Genomic DNA, 15,956 nt, shown 5'->3' with positions numbered 1-15,956 from the left:
CAGGAGTAAATAACCATGATGGCAAAAGGACTACAGCTCATGCTACATGAGGATACACTGGAGGAATGGGATGTGGTTAGCCCAGAGGAAGACATGGTAAGTATCTAAGTCTTTAAAGGGCCGTCATACAGATGGAGGAATGAGATTCATCCTATGGGTCCTGGAACTCAGAACTACAAGCAGTGAGTAAGTAGAGATTGAAGAGAGACAGACAAGTTCGATGTAAGGAAAGCCTTTATAAAAGCCAGCCAAAAAACAACATGAAAGGTCTCAGGAGGCGATGGATTCCCCTTCCCTGGAGGCCTTCAAACAAAGCTGGATGACCATTTATCAGGAATACTGTAGATAAGACCCTTGGTCAGTTATTGGTTGATTCTGCAATTCTTACAGCCACAATAATATTTTGGAATTGACAGAGCATGACCAAGCAAGCTGAGTCTCTGTTACTCATCAAATGAAAAGTTAAGTCAGGACTTGAAACTGATATGACCTGAAATATTCTGTTGCTTTTTCTTTCCATGACTACATATTTCCTAGAGTTTCAAAGACAAGCTTAAGAAGAGGGCAAGTAAAAGTAAATGCAGCCAGAACCTAAGCAGTTTTCTCCTAAAATGAAAAAGGCCCAAACCTGATTTATATTATATATTTAATTTTTCATGATCCAGATCTTCTGAAAGACTTTCATATTATCGAAATAATGTACATTATATTTCAGTGTTCAAAACACAATGAAACCCCAAAATTGTTTTGAATTTTTCTTAATCATGTGCTTTGCCAATCACTTCACTGGCTGGTTACAAAGTTGCTCAAGTTTCCCCTATCCTAAAACAAACAAAAAAGCTTGATCCTGCCATCTTTGGTAGCAGTAGTCCTGTATTTTCTTCCTTTCTTTTATGCTAAACTCCTTGAAAAACTTGTCTACATTCAGGGCCTCCACTTCCTCTCTTCTTCCTCTCTTCTTAACTCTTTGTTATGTATCCTCTGACTTCATATTCCAATTAAAACTGACCTCTCTGTAGCACCTAACACTAGTGATTACCTTCTTCTCCTGCATCTCTCTTTGGATTTTCATGACACTACTCTGTATTGGTTCTCATCCTACCTGTCTAACCAGTCTCTTTTGGTTTTTTGTTTGTTTCTTTTTGTTGTTTTTTTGCAGGGCAATGAGGGTCAAGTGACTTGCCCAGGGTCACACAGCTAGCAAGTGTCAAGTGTCCCAGGCTGGATTTGAACTCAGGTCCTTCTGGATCCAAGGTCACTGCTTTATCCACTGTGCCACTTAGCTGCCCCCTGACCAGTCTCTTTTGATGAGTTTTCATGTTTTTTTAATGACTTCTAACTATGGGTTTCTCCCTACGGTATATCCTAAACCGTACTCTCTTTTCTCTATATGTTTGCTTCTGTTAGACATGGCATATACATTCCCCAAAAGCGCTGTGCTATACAAAATAACACAATAAAAACCATAGAGCTTATGGAGAAAATTGGGTCAGAAGCACAAAGCACAAAAACTTCATCAGTAACACATAAAAAGATAGGAACCTAATAAGACATCACAGTTTTATACATGTTAAATCATTTTCAAAATTCATAAATACTATAAAAATAATAGTCATATCCTCAGCCTCAGGATGCTCATCAGCTTGCCCCAAGACTGCACAAGAAATTTGGACAGGCCACAACACCAGGTTTCAAGAATAAACAGCATAGAAGCAAACTTGAAATGTGTGTTATGTTAAAAATATTCAATTGTGATGGAAGAAATGCACATTTTAAAAAACATGTTAAAGCAGAGGTGACTATTATCTTCCTTGATGATCAGTTACATCAGCTCTAATGGATTCAAGTATCGTCTTTATGCAGATGATTCAAAAATCTACATATCCACTTTTATTCTCTCAATACTGCTTCTCCCAATGCCATTTGGACATCTTAAACTAGATGGGTGTCTCGTAGGCACCTCTAACTCTACAAATTTAAAACAATTAGGTTGGTTCCCAAACCTTCCCCTTTTCTAAACTTTCCCATTACCGCTGAGGGCAACACCAATTTCCAAGACAACCAAGTTTGCAAACTCAGCATCTTCTTTGACTTTTCACTCTCACCTCAGATAGCCAATCAGCTGACAAATTTTGTAGTTTCAATTCCAAAGAACTCATGATGGAAAATGTTCTCCACATCCAGAAAAAAAGAACTGTGGATTCTAAATGCAAATTGAACCATATTATTTCTTACTTTTTTGTTGTTATTTTTTTCTCTTTTTTGAGGATTTTCCCTTTTGTTCTGATTCTTCTTTCACAATATGACTAATGCAGAAATGTATTTAATGTGATTGTACATATATATCCTATATCAGATTGTTTTATGTCTTGGGGAGGGGGAAGAGAACAAAGGGTGGGAGAAAAATTTGGAACTAAAAATTTTATGAAAACAAATGTTAAAAACTATTTTTACATGTAACTGAAAAATTATAAAATGTTTTTATGATTAAAAAAATAAAAGATGCATCAAGCATAAAGATGCCAAAGGAAAAAAAATGTAGTTTCTATCTTACCAACCCCCTTCATACATGTTCCCTTTCCTCCAATCACATAACCAATCTCCATAGTTCAGGCAATGAACAACTCTAGCCTGGACTGTTGTAATGGCCTTCTTGCCTAAAGTCTCTATTTCAATCCATTCTTCCCACAGTAGCCTATAATTTTTTAACCGTGCCACCTTTTTACCCAATAAACTCTAGTGGTTGCCTATTACCTCCAGCATCAACAAAGTTACCTGTTGGCAATTTAAGCCTCTTCACAAACTTGCTTCTTCCTATCTTTCCAGGCTTCTGACATTTTACTCCCATGTACTCTACAGATCAGCAAAAGTATCAGCGGCTTTCTTGCCTTACACTGCTCATCAGCATGCCTTTGTCCTTGCTTTCCCTGACAGGTGGAATGCTTGCCCCCCCACACTTCTAAATTTCTTGAGCTTCTTTCAAGACTTACCTCAAAAAACACCTTCCAGAGGAGGCCTTCACAGTCTGTGGAGCCCCTTGATGCTTCCACTCTATACCTATTTTCCTTCTATTCCAAATGTATCCTGTGTGTGCCTTTTTATTTACATACTGTTTGCCTGCTAGTATGTAAGTTTCTCAAGTGCACGGACTCCTTGTGTTTTTGCCTTTTTGTTTTTGTCCCCAGAGAGAAGTACAGTGACTGGCACTTAGTAAATGCTTAATAAATGTTTTTGATTGGTTGATTGTAAAGGGGAAAAAAGCCTAAAAAGATCCATTTTCATCATTCCAGAAAATAGCAGAGTTTACTCTTCAGAATTCTGCTCTTTACATTTTAAAGAAAAGGTAATGGTCTCTGATTGTTTTGTAGTGGTAGAATGAAATGATCCCACATTTCACAATAAAATAAGTATGCCAAAATGACAAAACAGCTTAGCGTGGATTGTCAATTCACAACCTGAAAAAAGTCACCCACAAGTACATTTGGAGAAAAAGAAAAATTCATATGACCTAATAGCTTTTAACCCAAACAATATTTACAGCACAGGAAAAGAACAATAAGTAGAACAATGCTTAAATTTAACTCGAGAATTAACATCAGTTTCCATGAAACTGCACATAAGATCATTACAATGTCTACTCAGTTTGTATAAATCTTTACACTTGCCCAAAGTGCCCTAACTAAGGCTAGGTGTTTGTAATTCATACCTCCCAGGCTTCCTCCTTGAGGATAGATAAGCACAGAACTGAAAAGACATGTCTTTGCTTATGCCCTTTCCTTTCCTGACATGCCCTCCCCATGGTTCTCAACATCTTGAATGGCCCAACTCAAGTTTCACTTTTTCTAGCCCTGACCTAGGAGTCAGGAAGGCTTGCTTCCGATCCATCTTGGCTAAATGATACTTGTATCACTGAACTTCTCAATGTCTCCAGCAAACTCTACATTTTCCCAAAGTGGCCAATCTGCCCTGATAATGGGGGTTTCCTCCCTAGGGATACTCTACAAGGATGGAATCCCAGATTCCGGCCCCTCCCCATTTTCTTTAGTCCCGTCAATACAAGCCTATTCAGATATGCTTAAGAAAAGCCTAGATTTGGAGTCTGAAGACCTAGGTTTGAATTGCAGCTGTTACTTGCTCGATAATATGTCACTGGAGAAGTCACAGCATCTTTCTAGGCTTCAGACTCTTCATTTGTAAAATGACAGGGTTGGACCAAACTTCCAGCTCTAAATCGTAGGATCTTATGCTAGAACTCAAACGAGATGATCTGTGAGTGTTTGTGCAGTAGCACAGGAAGAGCTGGATAGAAAACTAAGCCTGGAGTCAGGAAGAACTGAGTTCAAATCCCACCTCAGTTACTAGCTGCGTGACTCGGGCCAATTTAATTAACAGCTTATCGTCTCAGTTTCCTCAACTGTAAAAATGGGGATAATAATAGATATACCTCTCAGGGCTGTTGTGAGAATCAGATGAGATAATACTTGTTAAAACTCTCAGCACAGTGGTGCTATGTCAATGCTCATTCCCTTCTCACTAGCCTGCTGGTTGGTCCTAAACACTGGCTTCAGGCTCATATCCCATTCAGCTCTCCACCTAGGCCATATCACCATCTGCCCATCCACCTGCTTCTTCTCCCTAGACTAGCACCCACCACTCCCAAATCTGAGACCCGAACCTCTTTACTTGCGTCTTCCTGATTTGAACCCCCATTCAAATGCCTGGGCCAATTCATTCACTCACATCTGGAGCTTCTACTCCAGGGCTCATCCCAGTTCTTTGGTGACTGATTGTGTAGAAACTAACTCACTTAGTCTACTATATTTAGTGTCTGGTCCTAGACACCAGACCATGCTTTAGCTTCACAACCCATCCAACCAAATAGCAGAGTACCAGGTATCTCACCCTCTACCTGCCAAAAGAGTCATCTACCACCATCCCCAGAGGGGAAAAAAAAGTCCTCCTCTCTCCCTCCCCTCCTCTCATGTTGTCTTCCTATATTGGAATATAAGTTCCTTGCTGGGAAGAACTATCTCTTTTTAAAAAATCTTTACTCCCCAGTGCTTAGCACAGTGCTTGGCACAGAAAGCACTCAATATTTTTTCCTCCCTCAATTCCTTTAGTCATGAATGACTTAACATTATAAATTCATGGATGAGAGCAACATAATGAAGTTAGCTAAGGTTGAGGCTCATTCTTTACTTCTGAGGTTCTAAGGGGTAGCTGTCCCTTTCCATAAAATGCATTTTAATTACAGTGCAAGATAAACAATCCCAGATTAAACAGTCAACCACCAGAACTAGGTAAAGTAAATTGTGTACCCTAGCTTTCAAAATTGGACTGCTGTTTGTAAGTAAGAAGCTTTTAGTCTCCATTGTAACACATGTGGCATGTGGCATAAAATACCGACAACACCATGAGGCCATCTATGATCTCTGTAGCTACTAGTACCTACCACCCATTTAAATTAGAAATGTATTGATTTTAGACATGATTTAGTTAAGGACATGTTATATACAGACAGAAGGTAAACCTGTTGGGAACAGGAACAATTTCATTTTTTGTGTTTGATTCCCAGTGCCTGGAAGAAGGTCTGGCAGAGAGTGGACACTTAATAAATAAAAATGTTTTAAAGGTGTCTCTCATTGCACAGTCACCTACCTCTAGCTGGAGATCTGCACTAGCCTGACCTAGTATGGTGTCTCTCATGTTCTCATTTATAAGGCTTTAGAGAAAAAGTATATGTAAACATATACTTAGGTAACATGGAAAAATTACTTGACCTTTGATGTCTCTTACCTGCACTGTTTGCACTGTGTAGATTTTCTTCAAGTTTGATGCACATTCAGCTGCTGTGGTACCAGGCAGGGACCTTAGTAAAATACCACCCATCCCCAACAAAAAGAATCAAAGTTAATAAAAATATTTTGCCAATTATAATTAAATTGTAATTAGAAGGTATAACATTTTAAAGTGCAAAAGAGCCCATGAATCATAAATAAAATAGAGCTTACAACTTTTTTAAAAGCCTTAAAAGGTAAGAGCTTGAAGTAAAGAGTTGGAATTGCTGGACTGTCGTTTATTTTAAAAAGGTGCTGAAATATTATTCTTGCTTTTTAAAGTAACATGTTTATTTCTTTAAAGTATAAGCATAGCCAAACTCCTTGGAAGCTTAACAATAACTAAAAATGAGCTAGGAAAGTTTTACAGTCTAAAGTAGATAAATAAAGTAAAATAAATAAGCTATAAATAGCCTTTTGCCATTGGACCTTACACTTCATAAACTAGTTAGGTTAGTTTACAGATGAAGATGGGAAACATGAAAGGTTACTGCTCTGATGACTATTATGCGGCAGAACTAGAAACATAAGCCATGGAGTAAAAAGAGATCTGCTGCTGTGTCTGTCTGAGGCAGCCAGGTGGCATCCTGGAGGAAGCACTGGACCTAGAGGCAGGAAGACCTAAGTTCAAATCCTGCCTCAGACGCTTACTAGCTCTGTGATGCCAGCCAAGTCACATAACCTCTCTCTGACTCAGTTTGCTCATACATAAAATGAGGATAATATCACCTCACAGGGTTTTTATGAAGAGAAAAATGAAGTAATATTTGTAAAATATTTGTAAGTAATATTTGTAAAGTACACCTCAAAAAACTATATAAATGCTGCTACTGAGTATCTGTAAAATGGGGGTAAATGGGTAAAAAACAAAAGAAGTCTGTAAATTGTCCCTTTAAGCTCTGTCATTCTAGGATTCTATCTATAGTTTCTTTCCTGTGTTAAATATATACTTTCATCTGCCCACTTTTTAATCTATGTCCATAGATTTATGTTTGGATGGGACCTCAGGGGTCATCTAGATTTTATACTTTGCAGATAGGGAAACCGAGGTGCAGAGAGATTAAGTAACTTGCCCAAGGCCATACACATGAATCTGAATTCAGATTTGAACCCAGATTCTTTGATTTCAGGGCCAGCACTCCTTATGCAGTATCGCCTGTTTCTTTACTTGAATAAGATTTAAAATGAAAATTAAACCATAGTTTAACTAGATTTCCAAAAGTTTCTAAAAATAATTTCATATTTTTATAGTTTAAATGCATTGCTCCTGGTGATGAGAAAATAAACACACTATTTTTTTAAAAAATTTTTTTACAATTGACTGTCAGAATGTTCATCATTAGTTCACTTTATATTCCACTAGATGGCAACATACCACAGCATCTCATCTTTGGCACACCGTACAGTGAGGGCTAGAAAAGTGATTTATCTCGTTTATTCTTACTTGGGGGAAGATGGGAATGGTAGAAGACCAGGCAGAGGAAAGTCGCATTTGAAAAATAGGCCTTAGTAATATTGGGGGGTTAAGGTTCTTCAATTGTGCCAGTTTTACTAGTCTCTTATTAAGGCAGATCTTTCTTAAGAACATCGAACACTTAAAATGATTGTCGTTTGTCTTTCATTCTTGAGGAGGACCATGACATCGCGTTGATGTCATGACTTAAAGTGAATTGGATTTAAGTGAGGGAGGGCTGTGCAAGGTCACCAACCTCACTCTCCTCCAGAGCCATCTAGGTCCAGTGGCGAGATATATATCAGGATGACTGGAGGTGGCCCTGGATGTTTTATGGCAACTGGGGTTAAGTGATTTGCCCAGGGTCACACAGCTAGTAAGTATCTGAGGTGAGATTTGAACTTAGGTCCTCCCAACTTCAGGGTCAGTGCTCTATCTGCTGTGCCACCTAGCTACTCCATTTAAAATGACAGTGATTAGGGTGAAGATGAGAATAAATACATTCATAATTCTGCTACCTCACACTGGTAATTTAACAAAATTACAATGTTTTAGAATTACTTCTGATAGAAAGAGGGTATTTGAAAGTAAAGAATCCAATAGTAAAAAGCTTCCCTAAGAAAACTAAGGAGTTACAAGGCACTGTATCATCTGGACTATCCCAAATGACTGGGATAGTCCCTTTGCTCACAATAAGCTTTGTTCTTTTCTGGATTACCTGTAAAAATCCTACAAGCGGAACCTAATGGATCACCATTTTTCTAAGTATCAAACTTTAGGGGCATTCTAGACCCTTCTCTTTTTCTCACTTTCCATATCTAGACAATTGCCAGGTCTTATTGATTTTTACTTTCATAATCTCTCCAAACAACCAACATTAAGTGCCTATTATGTGCTAAGCATAGGGGATATAAATAGAAAAATAAGATACTATCCCCAATTTCAAGGAGCTTGAAAGCATCCTACTAAGGAGAATGTGGAAAGAACATTGCCTCTGGATACTTACTACCTCCTTGGGCCAGACCAAGTAGTTTAGCCCCTCTGGTCCTCAATTTCATTATCTGTGAAATGAGGGTGTTATAAACTGGTCCCTGAGGTCTCATCTAACTCTGGATCTATAATCTTTTTTTTTTTTTAAGTGAGGCAATTGGGGTTAAGTGACTTGCCCAGGGTCACACAGCTATTAAGTGTTAAGTGTCTGGGGCTGGATTTGAACTCAGGTACTACTGACTCCAGGGCTGGTGCTCTATCCACTGTGCCACCTAGCTGCCCCTGGATCTATAATCTTAAAGTACTGCTGACAGATAAGTAATGAGAATATAGATGAGTAATAGGTAACAATTATATATTAATATTTTTTAATAATTTAAAATATATATTTAATCATATAAACAATATAATATATAAAAATAACTAAAGAGTCATTGAAGTGAGATTTAAGTAACAATTGGAGAAATCAGAAATGCAGGAAGGAAGCACCACTGCAGCTGAGCCTTGAAAAGAGAAAGAGGTTACAAGCATAGAAGGAGGAACATTCTATACATGGGATACAGGTAAGAAGTAGCTCTCCTCTTTTCTCAATTAACAATGCAACTCTCAAAGCAATAGCATGTGTTTGTGTATGTATTTAAAAATAATTTTTCCATATAAAAAGATTACATACAAAACCATAAATATTGATTGTATACCACTTTTTTATTATCTAAATTCAGCATCTCACTCAAAACCGTTTGTGCTTCCTGCTAAGCCTTTATTCTGTGCATTTTTAAATGTTTCAGAAGCAAACATTTTTCTTTTCTTTTTTTTTTAACTTCGTCTCCCTCAGCCCAGCCATCCTCCTAATTCAAAAGAGAAAAACCCCCAACTCTTTTTAAACAAATAAACGTAGTCAAGCAAAACAAATTTAAACAATGGGTATGTCCAAAAATGTATGTCTTTTTGTGCACTTTTAATCCATCACCTCTGTAGGAAGATCACTAATAGACTTCATCTTAGGTCCTCTGGAGACATGGTTTGTCATTACTTTGATCAGAGTTCTAAAAGCTTTTAATATTTTTTAAAAAATATATTATCATTGTATAAATTCTAGTTTTGATCACTTTACCCTTTTTAGTTCCTACTTCACAGAAGTCTCTGAAATGATCTCTTCTGTCATTTCTTTTTTTTCAGTGAGGCAATTGGGGTTAAGTGACTTGCCCAGGGTCACACAACTAGTAAGTGTTAAGTGTCTGAGGCTGGATTTGAACTCAGGTACTCCTGACTCCAGGGCCGCCGGTGCTCTATCCACTGTGCCACCTAGCTACCCCTCTTCTGTCGTTTCTAATGATACAATAGGCCACTAAACTCATAAATACCATTTGTTCAGCCATTCCCCAATTGGTACTCACTTAAGTTTCCAAGTCTTTCCTTTGCTTCCCTCTTTGAATTGGCAACACCCTTCAGGATCAGTAAGGTTGTTTTGCTTTTGACTATTTCCTCCCTATCTCCATTTACTTCCATGTTCAGTTTCTGTGTATGTTCAACCATCCTTTGTTCATTTCTGATAAGGTTCACATGATGCCAAATTCCTCTGCCCCTTCCTCCATGTTTACATACTCTTCTTGTGTATTACAATGTAGTAGGTTCCACCCCCTTCTTCCTTCTTGCTAGAATAGTGTATTTCTTTTCTCCTCTCTTCTGCTTGTCTTCCTCAAACTCTCAGAGCAGACTCATTTTACTACTACCCCACTATTTTTCTCATTAACTCCCTTGAAATCCTTTAAAGATATTATGGTTCTAAAGGACTAATTATTTGTTTTCTCCCTATTAGCTCTTCATCATGAAAAAGCCTAATCAATAGTCCAAATAAAATTATCATTCTAGATTTCTTGTCAAGAGAAATTTCAGAGTCTCTAATAAGCTTTGGTCATTTCATCCAGAATAACTGAAAGTCTAGTTACATTCCTTGTAGGTTAAATTACTCTTAGTTCTTAGCCTATATATTTTTCCTTTTAGAATATCATATTCCAAGATCTCCTCATTTAGAGTAGAAGTGGTCAGATTTTTTTGTGATCCTCACTTTGGTTCATTAGTACTTGAAATCTTTCTTTCTGGCTGCTTGCAGCCTTTTTTGCCTTGATGTGAAAATTCTAGATTTGGCAAGTGATGTCTCTAGGACTTTTCCTCTTGGGGTTTCTTTCAGGAAGTGACTGTATGATTGTATTTTCAATTTTATGTTTCTAAAAGAATTAAACAATTTTAATTTATGATTTGAGATGTTGTATAAGCTTTGTTTTTTTTTAAATGATTTTCAGTGAACCTGACACTTAAATTATTGCCCCCTCACCTGTTTTCCAGGACAGTTGCCTTTACTTGGAGATACCTTACATTTCTTTCTCTTTCTTCAATCTTTTGATTTTGTTCTCACAGTCCTTAGAATTATTTCAGGGAAATCATTTCTGTGTTTAGTCTATTTTAATTTTAGAGAGTCCATTATTTGTGTAAGGTTTATTACTTTGTTCTAAGATATTTATTCTCCTTCCAACTCTTCCCTCGAGAAATTTTATTTCATTTTTATCTCTTGCTTTATTTTTTCTAAGTATTTAAAACTCACTTTTTCCTTTGAGTCTCTGCTAACAGTGGTTATGGAGTTGCTCTCTGTTTTTAGGTTGGGATTTGGGGTATTTCTGAATTAATAATTATTCTTCAGAGTGCTCAGTGTATGTTCATGTTTATTCATCTCTAGCCTTAGTTCTTGAATTAACATACTGTGACAGGACCAGCATGCGTCTGATCATACCTCCACCCCCACTGTGCTATTGGATGGGATACTTGAAGGCCCTACAACCAAGTCTCCAAATGGGCCACTCAACTGACATCTATCTTCTGGGGTGTTTCTAAGCAAAAGTAGGCTTAAGTCATGTCTCTTCCCACCTAATTTGTGGATCTATGGGGTTCAAAACATTGGTTCTACAGGGCCCTCTGTGGTATTTTAGGAAAAAGTTCTAGGGAACTTGGAGCCCTAAGGTCTGGGATTCCCCAACCTCAGTCCTGTTGTTCTCTGTCTCTGCTGTGGTTGCTGCTGCTCTCACAAACATTTGTGCTTAAAGTCTATGTTGCGGTTTCTTATCACCATGGGAGCCTTCCTAACTTGCTATGGGTGAATGGTCCATCTCTGGTCACTCTGGGAGCTCTACCTCTTGTTGACCTTGATGGTGGTGGCTTTGGAGGGTCCCCTATGCTACTGCCTGGTTTTCTGGCAGAATGTACAATTCTGGGGTGCACAAAATCACTTAGTATAGTTTCCCATGAGATTTCTTGATCATCATTCAATCTATATGTAGGTTGTTCCTGGGATAGGATTGGGAGCTAGGCTGCATACCTCTAGTCAGGTACCTATCTTGGCCAGAAGTTCTTCCAATAGTTTCTAACTGATGTTGCTCTTTGCAATTTCTTTTCTGCAATCCCTACTTTACAAAACTATCAAATCAATATTACTAACTCATAAGTCTTACCATGCCACTGCACTACTCAAAAAAAAAAAATCTCTAGTGGATCCCTATTGCCTCCAGGATGAAACATAGTATCTTCTGGCTGGCATTTAAAGCTCTTCAAAATCTAACTCTATTCTATCCTTCCAGACTCCCCTTAATTTACACTAAGTTCCAGTCAAATTAGCCTGCTAGCCATATCCCCAATCTCAGCAGTATTCTTTTCATCTCTCTATTTTTGTCCAATCTGCCCCTTCCCAAGTCTAAATGCACTCCCTCCACACCTTTGCAGAATGCAGCACTAGGCAGTCTATAAAGCATTTGATCTGAATCAAAGGACCTGGGTTTGAATCTCAGTCCAAGCACTTGTTACCTGTATAACCTTTAGGTAAATCAAGTATCCTCTCTGAGACTCATCTATAGAATGAGGAGATTAGACTGGATGGTCTTTTAGCTATACTTTTATGATCCTTGAATTTTCCTTGGGCTTCCACTGAGGGGTTACAGAAGCTCAATGGGGCCCATTTTTGTTTTGGATTTTTTGTTTTGTTTTGTTTTTTGTTTTTTTGTTTTTTTTGCAGGGCAATGGGGGTTAAGTGACTTGCCCAGGGTCACACAGCTAGTAAGTGTCAAGTGTCTGAGGCCGGATTTGAACTCAGGTACTCCTGAATCCAGGGTCGTTGCTTTATCCACTGCGCCACCTAGCCGCCCCTGTTTTGTTTTTTAAAGCTAATGCTCTCTCCCTCTTCAAATTGTCTTACCAACTGCGTTGTATGTTATTTCCCAGACAGATGATAATCTCCTTAAACATGGGACCTATTTTTCATTGTGGTCTTCATAAATCTCCAGAACCTTACACAGAATAGATGGTTAATATATATTTTTATTGAAATCATCTACAATATGTGCAAATCCATCACAAATAGCATACTTTAGTGTGGAGTACACACTATGAGTCGGGCACTGTGCTAAGTGCTTTAGAAATAAGATTTCAGGGGGCAGCTAGGTGGCGCAGTGGATAGAGCACCGACCCTGGAGTCAGGAGGACCTGAGTTCAAATCCAGCCTCAGATGCTTGAGACTTACTAGCTGTGTGACCCTGGGCAAGTCACTTAACCCCAATTGCCTCACCAAAAAAAAAAAAAAAGGAAAGAAAGAGAGAAAGATTTAATTTCATACCTATTTGCCATATATTGGATACTTATTTACCATATATTCATTTACAGAATGCATGATAGAATTATAAGACAAATGGTAGACTGAATGTCCTATACTAAGATCAACAGGTAGGAAAGAATTGGCTTCAGAGTTTGATAGACTTATTATCAAATTTCTCCGACACATGACTATGACCCTGGGCAAGTCTTTAACCTCTGAGTCTTCTCCTGGAAGCTCTCCAAGACTGTAAATTACATAGCATATTCTGATCTGCATTGGTAGAGGGAGTTTCTTCACTGGGATCTCCATATAGCAATGAAATTAGACATCTAGTACCAAAAAATTGTGTGTGTGTGTGTGTGTGTGTGTGTACAGACACACATCTTCTAGCTCTTATAATTTTATCATGCATTCAGTGAGAATACACTAAAAAAGGAATGCTCTTCATTATATATTTGTCCATGTTATAGAACATATTAGCAAACATTTACGAAGTGTCCACTCTGTGTAAGTCATTATGCTAGGTACTAGGAATATATGAAGATAAAAATTTGGGAGCTGGGTAAGAGAGAAGACATTTCTAGAGCTATAAATGCTTGAAGTACAAGGATCATTATAACTTTATACAACTTCTTTTGGATGCCATTAAGAAATCAGAAACGTGGGAGACTTCTGTGGCAAACATCTGCTGCCAACAGAGATAAGTGAAAACCAGTATGAACTGTTGAAATTCTGGGTCTGTTTTCTAGTTATTTAAAATTTGCTTATATATACATACATACATATATATATATATACATATATAATTACTATTGTGATTACATTTTCTTGTCAAATGTTATGCCTACAATAATAACTACTTTTAACAGTGGGATGGAAATGATATCATATTCAATCAATGTGTTGCTAATAAAAGTGCCCTAGGATGATTAAATGCACTAATCAAAATAGATTGAGTGGACTTATGGTTACTAAATTATCCCAAGCCTCAATGAAACATTATTATTTTATTGTAGTAGGAGATCCTCTCCATCACTTAAATTATTTAAGAGTTGAGAAACATTAATTTTTTTTAATAATAGGCTTTTCTACCTCCTTTTTACTTCCAATTAAAAGCCTCCCCCACCCCACCAGGGATTATTCATTCTTTTATTTGCTAGGCTTTGTATAACCTCTCCTCCCAAATGCATTCAGGAAAAATACACTTGGGTTCTCACTAAATCACCAATTAAAGCAATGCTATAATAGTTAGATCTATAACTACTTGCTTCAATCCCTACTTAAGTTTACAAGTATAATACCTTAGAGACAAGACAGATTTAGAGGAACTTTTTAATCTCAATCTCAATCAATCTCTCTCTCTCTCTCTCTCTCTCTCTCTCTCTCTCTCTCTCTCTCTCTCTCTCTCTCTCTCCCCCCTCTCTCTCTCCCTCTCCCTCTCTCTCTCCCTCTCTCTCTCCCTTTCTCTCTCCCACTCTCCCTCCCTCTCCCTCTCCCTCTCCCTCCCCCTCTCCCTCTCCCTCTCCCTCCCCCTCTCCCTCTCCCTCTCCCTCCCCACAACAGGTCTGGACCAATAGAACACTAACTTTCCAATCCTTTTTTTTTTTTTTAGTGAGGCAATTGGGGTTAAGTGACTTTCCCAGGGTCACACAGCTAGTATGTGCTAAGTGTCTGAGGCCATATTTGAACTCAGGTCCTCCTGAATCCAGGGTCAGTGCTTTATCCACTGCGCCACCTAACTGCCTGAATACTAACTTTCAAACTCAAAACTCAATTAACATGAGAAACTATGATATTGTGTTAACTTCAAACCACATTATGTTCCTTTTAACCAGATACTAAGTTAAAATTATGCCAACAAACCTGCTTTGGTCACAGTAGATACTTAACAAATAGTTGCAGAATTTTAAAATAGATATTTGAGTAATAGATCTAGACCTGGAAGGGATGCCAGGCACCATCTGGTCTGATCTCCTTGTTTTGTAGAACAGAAAACTGAAGCGAAAGGCAGTTGTGACTTCCCTGTGTTTACATAGTGGCAGATTCAAGATTTGAACCCAAATCCAAACCCTTTCCCTTTGCTGTACCGCAATTTTTCAAACTCCAGTTGAAAGAATTATAAATATCTAATAATAATTTTTCTGCAGTACCTGTGTTTCCAGGGTGGCCTGTTCTATCTAGTCATCAGGTAAGACATTAGGCATTTGGGAAATGTACTTGAAGAGTATTTCCAATAATCTGAGGGTCACATGGCAAATGGGTCCCTGAATAGCAGCAGGTTTGGGTGAGAATGGACCTATTAACAGGTTTCACAAATGTTGACAGTGACAATACCTCCATTTATTCATGGCCACTGATCTTTTAAATGATATCAGAATCAATGACTAAGCATTATACATTGCAGCATTTGGACCAGATACAATCAGTTCATCTTGAATTTTAACGTGTCTTTCTGTATAGCAATTTAATCTATTAAATGGTGGATATCTTCAAAGAGGACTCCCCTTTTTAAAAAGCAATATGACTTATCAGATCTTGTTGACTCCATGTTCAGGACTATAACTATGATACTACCTGGATGGCTAAAATATTAAAACAGTTTAAAGTCTTAAATGGTTACTAAAGAAAACATGGTTGGAATAGATGGATAAAAAGCATTTATTAGGTGCATACTATGTGAAATAAACATGAAGAGAATACATAAATAAGAGGATCAGTGACATACCTAGAGTCATACAGCCAGTATATAGCAAGGGTAAAGTGAAATCTGAACCTGACTCAGAAGCCAGCTCTCTATGGACTATACCATACTATACTGCCTCTCATCCAGTTAATATACAGTCTTATTCTGACTAACAAAGCTGAGGTGATTATTTTCTTTTCATTTCGTGGGTTTAAAAAACTGATTAATACTAAAGTGTATTGAGGGGGAAAGGGGGAAGGGAGAGAGAGGATTGGAACTCACAATTTTAAAAAGTGATTGTTAAAGCTAAAAAAAGAAAAGAAAAATATGGGAAAGATTTAATGAAATTTTTAAAAG

At 37.8% G+C, this 15,956-nt stretch overlaps 1 protein-coding gene across 2 annotated transcripts in view; it reads right to left on the bottom strand.

Annotated features, from left to right (window-relative positions):
• EIF4E3 (eukaryotic translation initiation factor 4E family member 3) overlaps positions 1 to 15,956 on the bottom strand; it is a 50,101-nt gene that overhangs the window by 21,756 nt on the left and 12,389 nt on the right. For both annotated transcript variants that reach the window (XM_043977185.1, XM_043977184.1), the window contains exon 2: positions 5,797 to 5,869. In XM_043977185.1, coding sequence (XP_043833120.1) covers positions 5,797 to 5,869 — 73 coding nt within the window. The remainder of the gene's footprint in view (positions 1 to 5,796; positions 5,870 to 15,956) is intronic.

This window comes from Dromiciops gliroides, chromosome 1 (assembly GCF_019393635.1).
Source record: "Dromiciops gliroides isolate mDroGli1 chromosome 1, mDroGli1.pri, whole genome shotgun sequence".
Lineage (NCBI taxonomy): Eukaryota > Metazoa > Chordata > Mammalia > Microbiotheria > Microbiotheriidae > Dromiciops > Dromiciops gliroides.
Note: the sequence above shows the minus strand (reverse complement) of the source record. Positions and strands in the feature narration are given on the sequence as shown.